Source organism: Pituophis catenifer, unplaced genomic scaffold (genome assembly GCF_029215685.1).
Source record: "Pituophis catenifer annectens isolate HBS135680 unplaced genomic scaffold, rPitCat1.0.hap2 SCAF_9, whole genome shotgun sequence".
In the NCBI taxonomy this organism is placed as follows: domain Eukaryota; kingdom Metazoa; phylum Chordata; class Lepidosauria; order Squamata; family Colubridae; genus Pituophis; species Pituophis catenifer.
In genome coordinates this window covers 13,591,927-13,604,692 of record NW_027256889.1, presented here as the reverse complement: position 1 = coordinate 13,604,692, position 12,766 = coordinate 13,591,927, and the positions used below count along the sequence as shown (strand labels likewise).

Here is a 12,766-nt window from a genome sequence, read left to right as displayed (position 1 = left end):
ACCTTTTCATCAGTGAAAACAAATAGTGGTAACAAAGGCAGACCTCTTATTAAAGCAGATGGCCGTTGCTTATGTCAGTTATGATAACTAATTAAGTATGCCCTCAATGACATTGTTTAAGAATATATCTCTTTCAAAACCTCTTGAATGTGTTGAAAAGATATTCACCTTATTATAATTGCCACTTGGAGCTCACGGGAAAGCCTTCTTCACTTGGCTAAATAAAGCTAATCAGTGTTCCCTCTAAGGCCTTTCTTAATGAGTTCACATAAAAGGTAAAGGTCTGATAAGAAATGCACAGGACTGCTGGAAAGTTTTATGGAACCTCTAGAAAGCATATTTCATGTTCCTTTCTGCTATGAGTGTTTATTATTGTTTGACACCTGTCTCTGCCTCAAATCTCATCAGATTTGAAGGAGTTGGTGCCTTGAGTGGTTGGAATGCTAGGCAGGAGGTTAGAAGCCCATGTTCGAGACCCGAGAGCTGTCATAGGGTGGGGTTGAGTCTGGGTCTGGTGTCCCTGATCTGTGGGGTGCTGCAGGGCTTGCCCTCCATTTTAACATCTGCATGAAGTCTCTAAACAAAGCCATCCATTATCAAATGTTAGACTGATACTTGCACATCTCAGACTCTGGCTAATCAAGTGATGCTCTCAAGATCTTGTCCCAGTGCCCTGAGGCAGCTGGGGTCTTGGTGGGAGGAACAGATATAAGTTCAACACTGACAAAGTGAAGTGGCTGCTGGTGAGTTTATGATTCTCCGAACATCACATATTTCCTATATTTAGTCCTGAATGAAGTTGTACTTTGTAATTTGGGATTTTGCTGGGTCTTATAGTTCCTGCTCAAAGAGTAGGTGACAGTTGTGGCCAGAGGTGACCTTTGCACAAATCCAACTGTATCACATTTCTGAATTGGAACTATCTTCTCACAGACATTCATGTCTTAGTCATGTCTTAGTTAGATGATCTACTACTGCATGCTCAACATGGGGGCGTCCTTCAAGACCACTTGAAAGTCTCCACTGGTCTAGGATGCAGTGCCATGAGCCGTTACAGACATATCTCAGCACACTACTTTCACATGTCCTCTGCTGCATGAGCTGCACTGATTGCCAGGAAACTTCCAGGTGCAATTCAAAGTGCTAGCATTACTTTCATAGCATAGTATCTGGCTATCAGAAGCATTACATTTCTCCTTCTGTGTCTGACCATCCCATAAGGCCCACAGTGTTGGCATGCACATAGTCCCATTTGTTAAGCAATGGCATCCGATACACCTTAGGAAGCAGGTCTCCTCTATTGTAGTGTTCTCTGTCTTCAGATCTTTTTAATTGGTTCAATGTATTGAGATCGGGGTGGGTGTGGGTGGGTTATATGCATGCCACCCAGAATTGCTTTGAATTTGGCAGCTTTATAAATCTAAGATATATATATATATTATTTATAGCTCAAGATGAGTATGATTATTTTCCAAGAAATAAGGCTAAACATTTGGGCAATTTCTATTTGCAAGGACGTGAAAACAGAAATGCTGAAACTTAGCTTCAGATAGCCTACACACACACACACACACCTAAAAACCCTCACAAGATTTGCTGCTAATGGAAATGCAACGTTATTTTGCTTACACAGGGAAGTTATAATCGCTTCTCGCCAAATAGCAAGGAGTTGCAAACTGTTCTCCTGATATACGAAGCTGAAATCACTGTCTAACAGAGTGAGTGATTCTGATACATTGGAGGCCTATTTCCCCTAAGGTTATTTTCCAAGACGTTGTATAAGCCATAAGTGATGTATATGTTTCTGTACAACTGTGGATATATTCAGTTGGCTGTTGTGTTGGAAAACAGCGTTAAAAATAATTACACACTTAAATTCTTGGATCATTTTCAAGATCAGAAAACTACCGATTACATCACACGTTAATGTCATGTCCAAAGCAGAACCCAAATATTCAAGCACTCGTAGATCAATTTAAATTCTCCAGTTGGCTTTGTCCTCCTACAGGACTTGGATTATTATTGATAGAAGCAAGCCCGAATCTGTAACACAAGGAGAAATCAAACTCCAAACGGCCTTCAATACTTTGTCTTTCTTTGGTGTGACAGAAACACGCGGAGCTATTTTTTCCCCAAAAGATATTCCTACCCAGATTTTTCCTTCGGTATTTGGACCAAGAGGCCTGTTTAAAACTTCATTTTCTTCCAAGCATTTAAAAGCTCTTGATTACTGTCAATGTTAGGGGACTGTTTTGACAGGGCTTCTGTATTGGGTCCAAATACAGGGGTTTATTTTAAATCAACCCTGGCTTATTAAAGCCGCCCTGATTCTTCGGAGAAAGGCGGCATATAAATTGAACTAATAAAATAAATGTCGACTTAAATGTCCCATCTTGAAACCTGGTTAGAAAAGGTCCAGATAACCCACTATCTCCAGGCCCCCTGAAGCTGCAGCCCAACCAACTTTTTGTCCAAGACTTTTGGGTCCAGCAGTGGCTTCTTGAGAAGGTAGTGGTACCATTACCATTATTTCCTTTAAGGCAGAACCATTCCCTTTATGCCTACAAACAAATAATGTTTATTAGTTTTGTGTACTGTAATCAACAAAGACTCCCAGAGGTGTGTATTAACAACATTAAAATAACATAAGCATAAAACTATAAATATAAAACCATAATAAAAACACCGTTCTACTGCATAACCTCCAGTGGTGCAAACTCACTGCTCTTCAAAGGTTTTCTTGGAATAGTTTGGTTTTAAGTAGCTTCCAGAATGCCTGAAATACTGTTTATGAACCCAGCCCCTAAATCTCTGCAAATAGAAAACCACTAATTTCTCTTGAGAAGACTGCACCATTCCATTTGGAGAAGGCAAGCTGGAAAATTGACTGATTATCCTAATGTCTTAAGATGATAGCCAGCTATATCAAAGGCCACTGGGAGACAACAAACCTTAAACAGATCCCAGAACACATTCTATTAACCTTTGATGATATCATATAGAGCCTAAAGATTTTCATAAGCTTCCTGTTTGGTGTTCAGTGCAATTCAGAGCTCATGTTTATTTGTTTTCCTTGATCTCATTACATTTATCTCGTTCTTTTCCATTATGGGATTCAAGAGAGTACATATAGAGATCTCAGGCTTGCTTCCTGGCCTGGCCTGATGAAAGAAAGCTGGAGTATCTTAAAAACAAAGGAAGTCTTGTTTGTGTAGCTTAAAAATGCCTATCAAGTTCAACATCCTGATTCTCGTAATTGGAAACTGATATCTGTGGGAAGCTCCAGAGCAGGTCATACAAGCTAACACTTTCCACTACTTTCTTACATTAACGTTGTTAGCTTTTTTTCTCCAAGAAGTCTCGTCTAATCCCTTTCCAAGCCATCCAAGTTGATTGCTATCACAACAGCTATGACAGCGAATTGCATTACTTGGCAGAGCTGTTCAGCAAGATCCCATGGCTTCTGACAGTGTTGAGGAGTTGACATATAAGCCTCTAAATGAGTTTGGATATTGTGAAATGACAACTTGTGGATGGCCCTGGAGATACGGGCTATAATGAGGAAGGCTGGGAGTTGTAGAAACATTCGGAACACTTGTTCTGAATGATACTGTATAAAGTCTGATCATCTGGAGAAGTTCATTTGTCCATATGAACATGTCAATTGATTGAGTTATAACCCAGGCAGGCCAAAAGAGTTCGCAAAAGAGCCTCCACATGTAATAACTTTATGTGATAACCAGGAAGAGAAACTTGACAATGATTCTGGAATCTGCATCTTGGTGCAGTCATGCATACAGTTGCATCAATATGATTTTATTGCAGGATTTTATTGGTGCACTCAATTAAGGACTCTTGATAGGCCACCAGTAAAGATGAAATGGAGACCAGAAAACAATTTATGAGTCAGGAGTGAAAGGTAAACAGAAAGACTGAGGAGCAAGCCATGAATTGAGACTGATGATTAACTGAAGGTATAGAAATAAGCTCAAACTCAGGAAGGCCATGTTCTCATACCTTCCTTTCCAGAATGATCCTATAAACACAAGTACTTGATTGAAAAATTGTACATTCTAGTGGAATTTATCTCATGGAACAAGTGAACACAGATCCAGCAACTGTCAACATGTTTATGTGGAAATGTGGTCAGGGGACAAAACAATCCAACCAATAGAAGAATTTGAAAGCAATTTACACAGGGTCCAGAATTAATTTTAGAAATTCTTCTAATTAAACTGGAAGAAAGGCAGGAGGAGGGGGACAGTAAAGGAACTCAAGACAGGAAATCCTTTTTATTCATCTCTTTTTATGTTCAAAACCTGCTTCTTTCTTTATAGCTGATTTAAGTGCTTTAAGAGATCAAGTGTGTTTTTTTTTTCTCTTCAGTTGTTGTGTCCTTTATCATTTTGCTTTAATTAAAATGATCTCAGTCTTCCTGTGTTTAATTATGGCTATATTTGCTCTCTAGGTTCTCACAGTACTATATTTTATTAATCACATAAGGAGTGATTGTATAGAGAAAGAATCCTGCATTGAGAGTGTTCTATGGGGGCTCTGATTTGTAAGAGATCCAGTTCAGTGGTGGGTTTCTACCGGTTCGCTATGGTTCGTGCGAACTGGTAGCGGTGGTGGCAGGAGGCTCTACCCACCCGCCCGGACATCACCATGGACACTCTGTGCATGTGCAGAAGGTTCTGCGCATGCACAGAAGTGCCACGTGTGAGCAAAGCAAGCACACTCACATGCTTACAGTTCCAAACTGGTAGCAAAGGTAAGTGAAACCCACTACTGATCCAGTTCCATGGTGCACTACATGGGTACACTACAATGTGAGCTGCATATTTTGGACCAACAACTGAGGGAGAGACTTTGACCAGGGCTTGGAAGAGAGTCATTTTGGTGCAGTGGTTAAGGCACCAGGCTAGGAACTGGGAGACTGTGAATTCTAGTCCCGCCTTATGCATGAAAAAGCCAGTTTGGTGACCTTGGGCCAGTCATTCTCTTTCAGCCCCAGGAAGAAGGTAATGGCAAATCATTTTGGCAATCTTGTCAAGGACATGTCCAGGCAATTGCTAGGACTTAACACTAACTCACAGGCATGTGCACACATATGGAAATTCATAAGTTGAAACAGCAAATAGATAAACCAAGCAGGATTTAGGACGGATTCTGATTTAATGAAGTTCTAGGCAAAGCAAGTCAAATAAAATAAAATGGACGAAAACAAAACCTTCTCTTTTTTTTTTTAAAAAAAGAAAAACCTATAACTCATATCAACAGAACAAGATTTTGTGCACAACCTATTGCATATAGTTGTTTTTAAGATACTTGTTTACATAAGTGCACTTTTCCCTGAACATTTTTTAAAAATATGCATTTCTGTAGAACATTGTTTTAAAAATGTAAATCTCTCCAAAATTTGATCTTCTTTTGAAATTGCTCCTTTTTGTTTTGTTTTTGCTTTCAAAAGCATAATTTATTTCCAGCAGAAATACTCTTTTTGGAGGGGAGCCCAGTTTTAGCTGGAGAAGGTTGGATGTTTGCAGAGTTTATTTAGTGCTGGCATCTGGGCTCTATGCTGGTGCATCTTTCGGTAGATTTCAGAAATTTGATGCCAAAGCAGTCCATATTGGATTTAATTTACTTGCCTAATGGATCAAGCATGATGTCTTTTCAGTGCAACCTTATCACTCTTATACATTTTTTGGACCAAGCTATACTGGAGATGATTATTATCCAGTTTCCAAGTTTGCTTTTTATTCCAGTTTGAAACCATCCTGTTGTTCTTGCTGACCATTCACAAGAAAATTTGCTCCTGTGAGAGTGGGAGTTAGAATTGCAAATAAGTCTCTTTGAGATGGTTTAAATGGGAATAGTGTGTACAGATCTTTTTTGAATAAACCAAGAGAGGGGGGAGAAACGACAAAGGTTTTTTTTTTTTTAAAAAAAAAACCAAGCATATCACATTATACTACCCGAATCTTGGTTGACTTTTATATTTCTTTTCTTAATTTTTTAAAATTTATTTTGGTTGCTCTTTTGTTTTGCCTGTTGTTGCCATGACTTTAAGATCCGAGTGTTTTATTAGAGTTATTTAAATGTGCATATGTGCATCCTCAAGGAGCATAGTATGAAATACCTACATGAATAAATCAATTTTTTAAATAGGCCCCACAAAGATGAGATGTAAATCAGCAGGAAAAAGACTATAAATCCACTTTCTTAAGAGTTCAAGAGGCTCAAAGCACTTCAGAGCTCTGAACTTCTTAGCACATTCATATAGCACATTCACAGGCATATAGTTTCTGCAAGGCAGCCTTCAAATATGGAAATTAAATCCAGCAGGACACAAGTTCTCCTTTTAACAACAAAAGTTAAAATAGAGATGGTAATTTTACTGAAATGTATCCCCACTTAGAGTTCTGTCACAGTTTAGACTCTACACGGACAACTAAAATGCTTTAAAAGAGAACAGCAGCAGAAAAACAACTCTCATAAACGTGATAGATTTTTATCATTAGAGAAGCAGGGGAGGAAAAAGGCAAAATGATTAGATTGATTGGAATGAGTATATTTCTAAAGATCCACAGAGGAAAAGCGATGTCTGATTTTGCTTAGGTCTTGTTTTTTTCTCTTCATCTAAAGTTGGCTGTGTGTGTGTGTGTGTGTGTGTGTGTGTGTGTGTGCACGCGTGTGATGGTGATGAAAAAAAATTCTAAAAATCTAACAAGGCAGAAACACCTGGAGAGAAACAAGGGGAAGGAGCTTGTCATGGTTTTAAAACCTGAATTTTGCAACACCATCAACTTTTGCTCTCTTGTTCCTACAGCGCTTGAAATTGCTGTTCCGTGTGCATTTGCTTCACCTACTTATGAATAGGTTGCTAAATTTATTTTAGAGATATGTAAAATATCTCGTATCTCTATGAAGGCTGCTGCAGATTCAAAACTGGACAGTATAATATTTTTCAGGGCTATTTCCTATGCATAGGCGCAAGAGGCACACTTTCAGTACTTGAAATTGCTTCCAAAGCCATTACTTGGTGTCTTTTGTGTTAAAATATTTTTTGATTGTTTTATATCACATAGTCCATTTCTATGTTGAACAGTGTGTTTTCTAGGTGTCCAAGGTACTAACATATAAACATCATCATCATCATTATAATCATATATACATAAACATATATGCGATAATATCAATCGTTATTGAAAAGTATACTATCTTCCATTACAATATCGATTATATAACCATCAAAATATTTACCGTACTCATCGGTTTTTCTTTCTCATGTAGTCTATATTTCACATAAATCCACTCCTCTAACCTCAGTATATGTCACTTAACCATTTAGAGAATAGTTCCCATGTTATAAAATATTCCAAGTCTTCTTTTCCTTTGATTTTTAGGGTTAACCTATCCATTTCTGCACATTCCAGAATTTTTTTGATTCTAATGTCATCTGTAGGGGTTTTTAGATTTTTCCAGTATTGTTCATATACATATACGTGGAGTCTTTTGACTTACAGGTATAGTGCTATGCTGTGTCATTTTTCTCTCTCCAGTCATATGAAACGTTATTTCTATACAACATTCTGTGAAAGAGATGTACAAATGATTGTAGATGTTCCAAAATTATTGGATAGCAATGTTGAAGGGCAGTTTATCTTATCTTGGGTCCCTTAGCTTTGCTGTGGCCCAAGTTCATTAAACATAATCCGGTTTAACAACTAGGGAGCTGACCTTAGTTTATTTAATATGAGGAAGCTTTCTTATTGAATTCTTCTGGTGTTTAGGGAACTGATCTTTACATACAAGTGGTTTGTTCACCTAATACTCATAACTTGATCATTTACTCTTCACCAGGTGAATTATGAACCTAGCAGATGCGTCCACATGATATGCTAAGCTTCTGTGGTGTGCAAAATAATTCATGATGGAACCTTCCAGTACCAAAATGGGTCATTCGGTGTTTTTGGAAATGGCCCATTCTCAAAGCAGAGATGCTCTGAGTTTTTTCAGAACTACCGGTTCCTAGAGGGATCACTTGAAGTGTCTTGAAGACACTTGAAATGTCTTGTTCTGAGATTGGAATGGCTTGTTTTGCTTTCAGAACATTGCAAGATGAATCATTTTTCTTAATTCTGGTTAAACTTGGTCTGTTGGTTAGTGGATTATTTTGCAGATTATTTGGTATGAATTTAGCCTTTGAGGTTGGTGTATTCTGCAATTTAGAAAACAAAGTAATCCAGTGAATATGATAAGTATGTTGTAATTAATACAACCACTGTGTGTAAAAACTGCCTCTACTACTAGCCATGTATAGGAAGTCCTTGATGTGCTTGGGACCAGAATTTCCATTGCTAAATTGTTAAGTGATTCACACCCAATTTTACAACTTTTTTTTTTTTGCCATAGTTATTAATTGAATCCCTGCAATTGTTAATTAAATCATTTGATCATTAAATGAATCTGGCTTACTCCATCGACTTTGCTTGTCAGAAGCCAGCTGGGAAAATTGCAAATAGCTTTGAATAGTTGCTAAACAAATAGTTGCAAGCAGTGGTGGGATTCAAGTAATTTAACAACCGGTTCTCTGCCCTAATGATTTCTTCCAACAACCAGTTTGCCAAACTGCTCAGAAAGTTAACAACCGGTTCTCCCGAAGTGGTGCCAACTGGCTGAATCCCACCACTGGTTGCAAGTCAAAGGCTACCTATAAATCTGAGCATTGAGATAGAAAACAGTTCTTCCTACAAGCATGTTTTTTCCTCCAAATTAGTTACTGAGTTTGTTGTTTTTTCATTCTGTCTCCAACTCTTCTGCAGAACCCATGAGGGTTTTTTTGATGATGGGTAACACATGTTGCTTCTATATATGGAAGAGTCTCTCTTAGGCATGTTGTAAGGGTGTCTTTGTCATTGAGTTATTTGTTGAGAGGAAGGGTGGTTCACGCCTTTCCATCAAGCTCTGAATTTCCATAGGACCATCCTTTGAAGAAAGATCTCATGATAAGGATAGGTGCAATACCAATATTGTGGCCTGGCGGTGGCCAGTGGATCTGGCAGCAGAGTCAGACAGTGAGGAGGTTGGGGAGGAACTTGGGCCAGTCCTGGAGTCTGGGGAAGGCTCAGACAAGGGCTCTGAGTCAGAGGTAGAGAGGGGGCCAAGGCCATCTGGTAGTTATTTGCTGCCTCCAGAGCCTCCGGAGTCTGACATCAGCAAAGCAGAAGAACAGCGGGAATCTGTTCCCAGTATGCGCATGCGCAGAGCTGCCAGAAGACAAGAACAATTAAGAAAACAGAGTCGACTTGGGAGAAAGGCTTGGAGATGATTAGCCCCTCCCATAAGACATAAAAGAGGAGCGAATGGGCCTTTTGCAGGAAGCAATTAGTTCATCTGATCGGTAAAAGCTTTGGGAAAGTTCTGTTTGACTCTGTGCTATGTTTGGCCTTGCCCTGCATTTGGCAATTAGTTCTCTGGCAGCATTCCAAGGGAAATAAAGTGGATGTTTATAAACATTCCCCTGAAAGACTATTTGTGAAGCCTTTCGGACTATGAATGACAATAATTCACAGCCATATGAATAAAAGAGGTTTGCCGGGACTAAGATTGTGCTTTATGCTTTCTAATGAAGCATAAACAATAATCAGAACAACCAATACCAAAGAAGGATGATGCACCCCCACTTTTTTTTTAAACTTTGGGGCATTTATATTTCTCTGGTACTCCACCCTCCCTCCCTCCTTACATACCACGTGCCAAGGAAGGGATATATTGCTTTTGCTGGAAACCTAAATGGCTTGTTTGCTTGTAAAGAGCTTTAAAATTAATTTGAGAGCTGGATGAACATAAACCTCCGAGTCATAGGATGTTCACCTCTGTTTTAGAACAGGATGCTTTTTAAAAGCAGTGGGAGATTTCTTCCTTCTTAAGGAGCTTCCTTCCTGCAGGATATTCTGCTCTGGTGTCAGAGTTCCACCTCTGTTCTTCAGCAGTGGTCTTGCCTTATAAGATTAATGACTGTTCTTCTGTCATTGTCTGGCTCTCTGGTTTCTGCTGTTTTATTTATAATGATTGGGGATTTATTATGATACGGGGAAATCATTTATTTTTTTAAAAAAATAAGATTAAAACATTCAAAGAGAAGAACATCACAGATAAATAAAGATTAGCACGGGGTTTGTTCTAATAGGTTCCGACACAATGCAATTGGGATACATAACAATTCTGGGACTTTCCTTGTCTTCTCAAGGTATTGGTACAATAGCATGACTCACGTAAAGCTCTGTGTTCTACCAGGTCTATTGGATAATAGGGAGTTATCAGGTCAGTGTTGGAGAGTCTATAGTGGGAATAACAAATGAATTGTTCTAACTGTCCTTAGGTTCTAGAAGAAATTTCCTGACACTTAGAACAATTCATCAGTGGAATGACTTGCCTCCAGAAGTTGCCAGTGCTCCAAAATGGGAGGTGTTTAAGAAGAGATTGGAGAGCCATTTGTCTGAAACACTATAGGGGTTCCTGCCTGAGCAGGGGGTTGGACTAGAGGACCTCCAAGGTCCCTTCCAACTTTGTTATTCTATTCCAGGGGTCAGCAACCTGTGGCTCTGGAGCCACATGTGACTCTTTCACCCCTCTGCTGCGGCTCCCTGTCACTCAAAATATGCGTCACAACTGTCAATGTGCGACACCCGCCGCCACGCAATTTATTGAGTTTTTCAATCCCCGGTAGGCCAACCATAGATAAATCCAAGAAAAGAAAAGTTTCTGAAGAAAAGAAAATGTTTAATTCAACTACATATGCTAGTTTTGTGGCCGCTCAAGAAATAGTCAAGCACGGACAGGGTTTTGTGGCTTCCGGCGTTTTCTTTTTTGTGGGAAAATGGGTCCAAATGGCTCTTTGAGTGTTTAAGGTTGCAGACCCCTGTTCTGTTCTGTTCTAACTATATCGAGATAATTATGACCATAGTTATGTGCTGCACCTTCTCTTCTTAAACTCCAGTGAGTCAGAGAAGTGTCTCCTGTTAAGAAGTGCAAGGACAAGAGAGTTTCACATGATCAGGCTTTGTGGTACAAGGACTCAGTTACATCTGTTTTCACAAAGAATCATAGCTGTGGTTCGAGACCATGCTTTAGGGCAAGCAGTTCTTACACATGATTGATTGATCAGGACATTATACAGGTAATCCTTGTAATCTTACAACCACAATTCAGCCCAAAATTTCCATTGCTAAGTGAGACGGTTGTTAGGTGAGTTTTATGACCTTTCTTGCCACATTTGTTATGTGAATCACTGCCGTTGTTAGTAACACTGTTGTAAAATGAATCTGGTTTTCCCACTGATTTTGTTCATCAGAAGGTTGCAAAAGGTGAACCATCATAAATTATGAGCCAGCTGCCAAGTGTCTGAATTTTGATCATGTAACCATGAGGATAACGCACCGTTCATAAGTGTAAAAAAAATGGTCATGTCACTTTTTTTCAGTGCCATTGTAACTACAGACGGTCACTAAATGAATTGTTGTAAGTTGAGGACTACCTGTAAACAGATACAGACCATTCTCTCATATTTATTATATCTTCCTTCCCTCTGATTTAAATCTAATTTTCTGCTGCACCAGAGGTTGTAACATCTTTTCATTCTTGGCATTCTTCTCCACCAGAAGTTGACAAAGTATTGTCCTTCCCAGTGTCCTGATGGTTACTGATTTTGCTTTTTTTCCATTCTCTCTCCATCTCTTTTTGCAGAGCCCATGAGGGCCCCCAAAGGCCTTGCCTTTGCAGAGATCCAATCCAGGCAGCTGATCCTTCAGTGGGAGCCTTTGGGTTACAACCTGACACGCTGTCACACATATACTGTCATGCTCTGCTATCGCTATGCTGTAGGCGCTGGCCATAACCAGACCTTTCGTGAATGTGTGAAGATGGAGCATGGTACCAATCATTACACCATCAAGAACCTTCTGCCTTATAAAAATGTCCATGTCAAGCTCATCCTGTCCAATCCTGAAGGCCGGAAAGAAGGAAAAGAGATGATATTTCAGACCGATGAAGATGGTGAGTTGTGTATCTCCAGTCAGCATCTGACATTTATACCTTTCTAGGTGTCTGAACATCTGTGAAGAACAGCTGCTGAGCATCCTCATCAAATTATTTGGGCAGTTGGTGGAGTAAAATGAAATTCATTCCCCCCTCTCTCTCCTTCCCTCCCTCCTTCCCTCTCTCTTTCTCTCTTATCTATCTATCTATCTATCTATCTATCTATCTATCTATCTATCTATATATCATCTATCATCTATATCTATCTGTCTGTCTGTCTATCTATCTGTCATCTATATCTATCATCTATATCTGTCTGTCTGTCTGTCTGTCTGTCTGTCTATATCTATCTATCTATCTATCTATCTATCTATCTATCTATCTATCTATCATCTATTTGTCCCTCCCTCCCTCTCTCTTTCTCCTATCTATCTATCTATCTATCTATCTATCTATCTATCTATCTATCTATCTCTATCTATCTATCTATCTATCTATCTATCTCTATCTATCTATTTATCTATCTATCTATCTATCTATCTATCTATCTATCTATCTCTCATCTCGTCTCGTCTCGTCTCGTCTATCTATCTATCTATCTATCTATCTATCTATCTATCTATCATCATTATCTCTATCTATCTATCTATTTATCTATCTATCTATCTATCTATCTATCTGTGTGTGTATATGCATGTATATATAAATTTTACTTACATGAGCAAAA

The 12,766-nt window shown here is 38.9% G+C and overlaps 1 protein-coding gene across 1 annotated transcript in view; it reads left to right on the top strand.

Moving 5' to 3' along the window:
* PTPRU (protein tyrosine phosphatase receptor type U) overlaps positions 1-12,766 on the top strand; it is a 407,475-nt gene that overhangs the window by 234,862 nt on the left and 159,847 nt on the right. Inside the window, exon 8 of the mRNA XM_070950088.1 lies at positions 11,749-12,057. Within this exon, the coding sequence (XP_070806189.1) occupies positions 11,749-12,057 (309 nt within the window). The remainder of the gene's footprint in view (positions 1-11,748; positions 12,058-12,766) is intronic.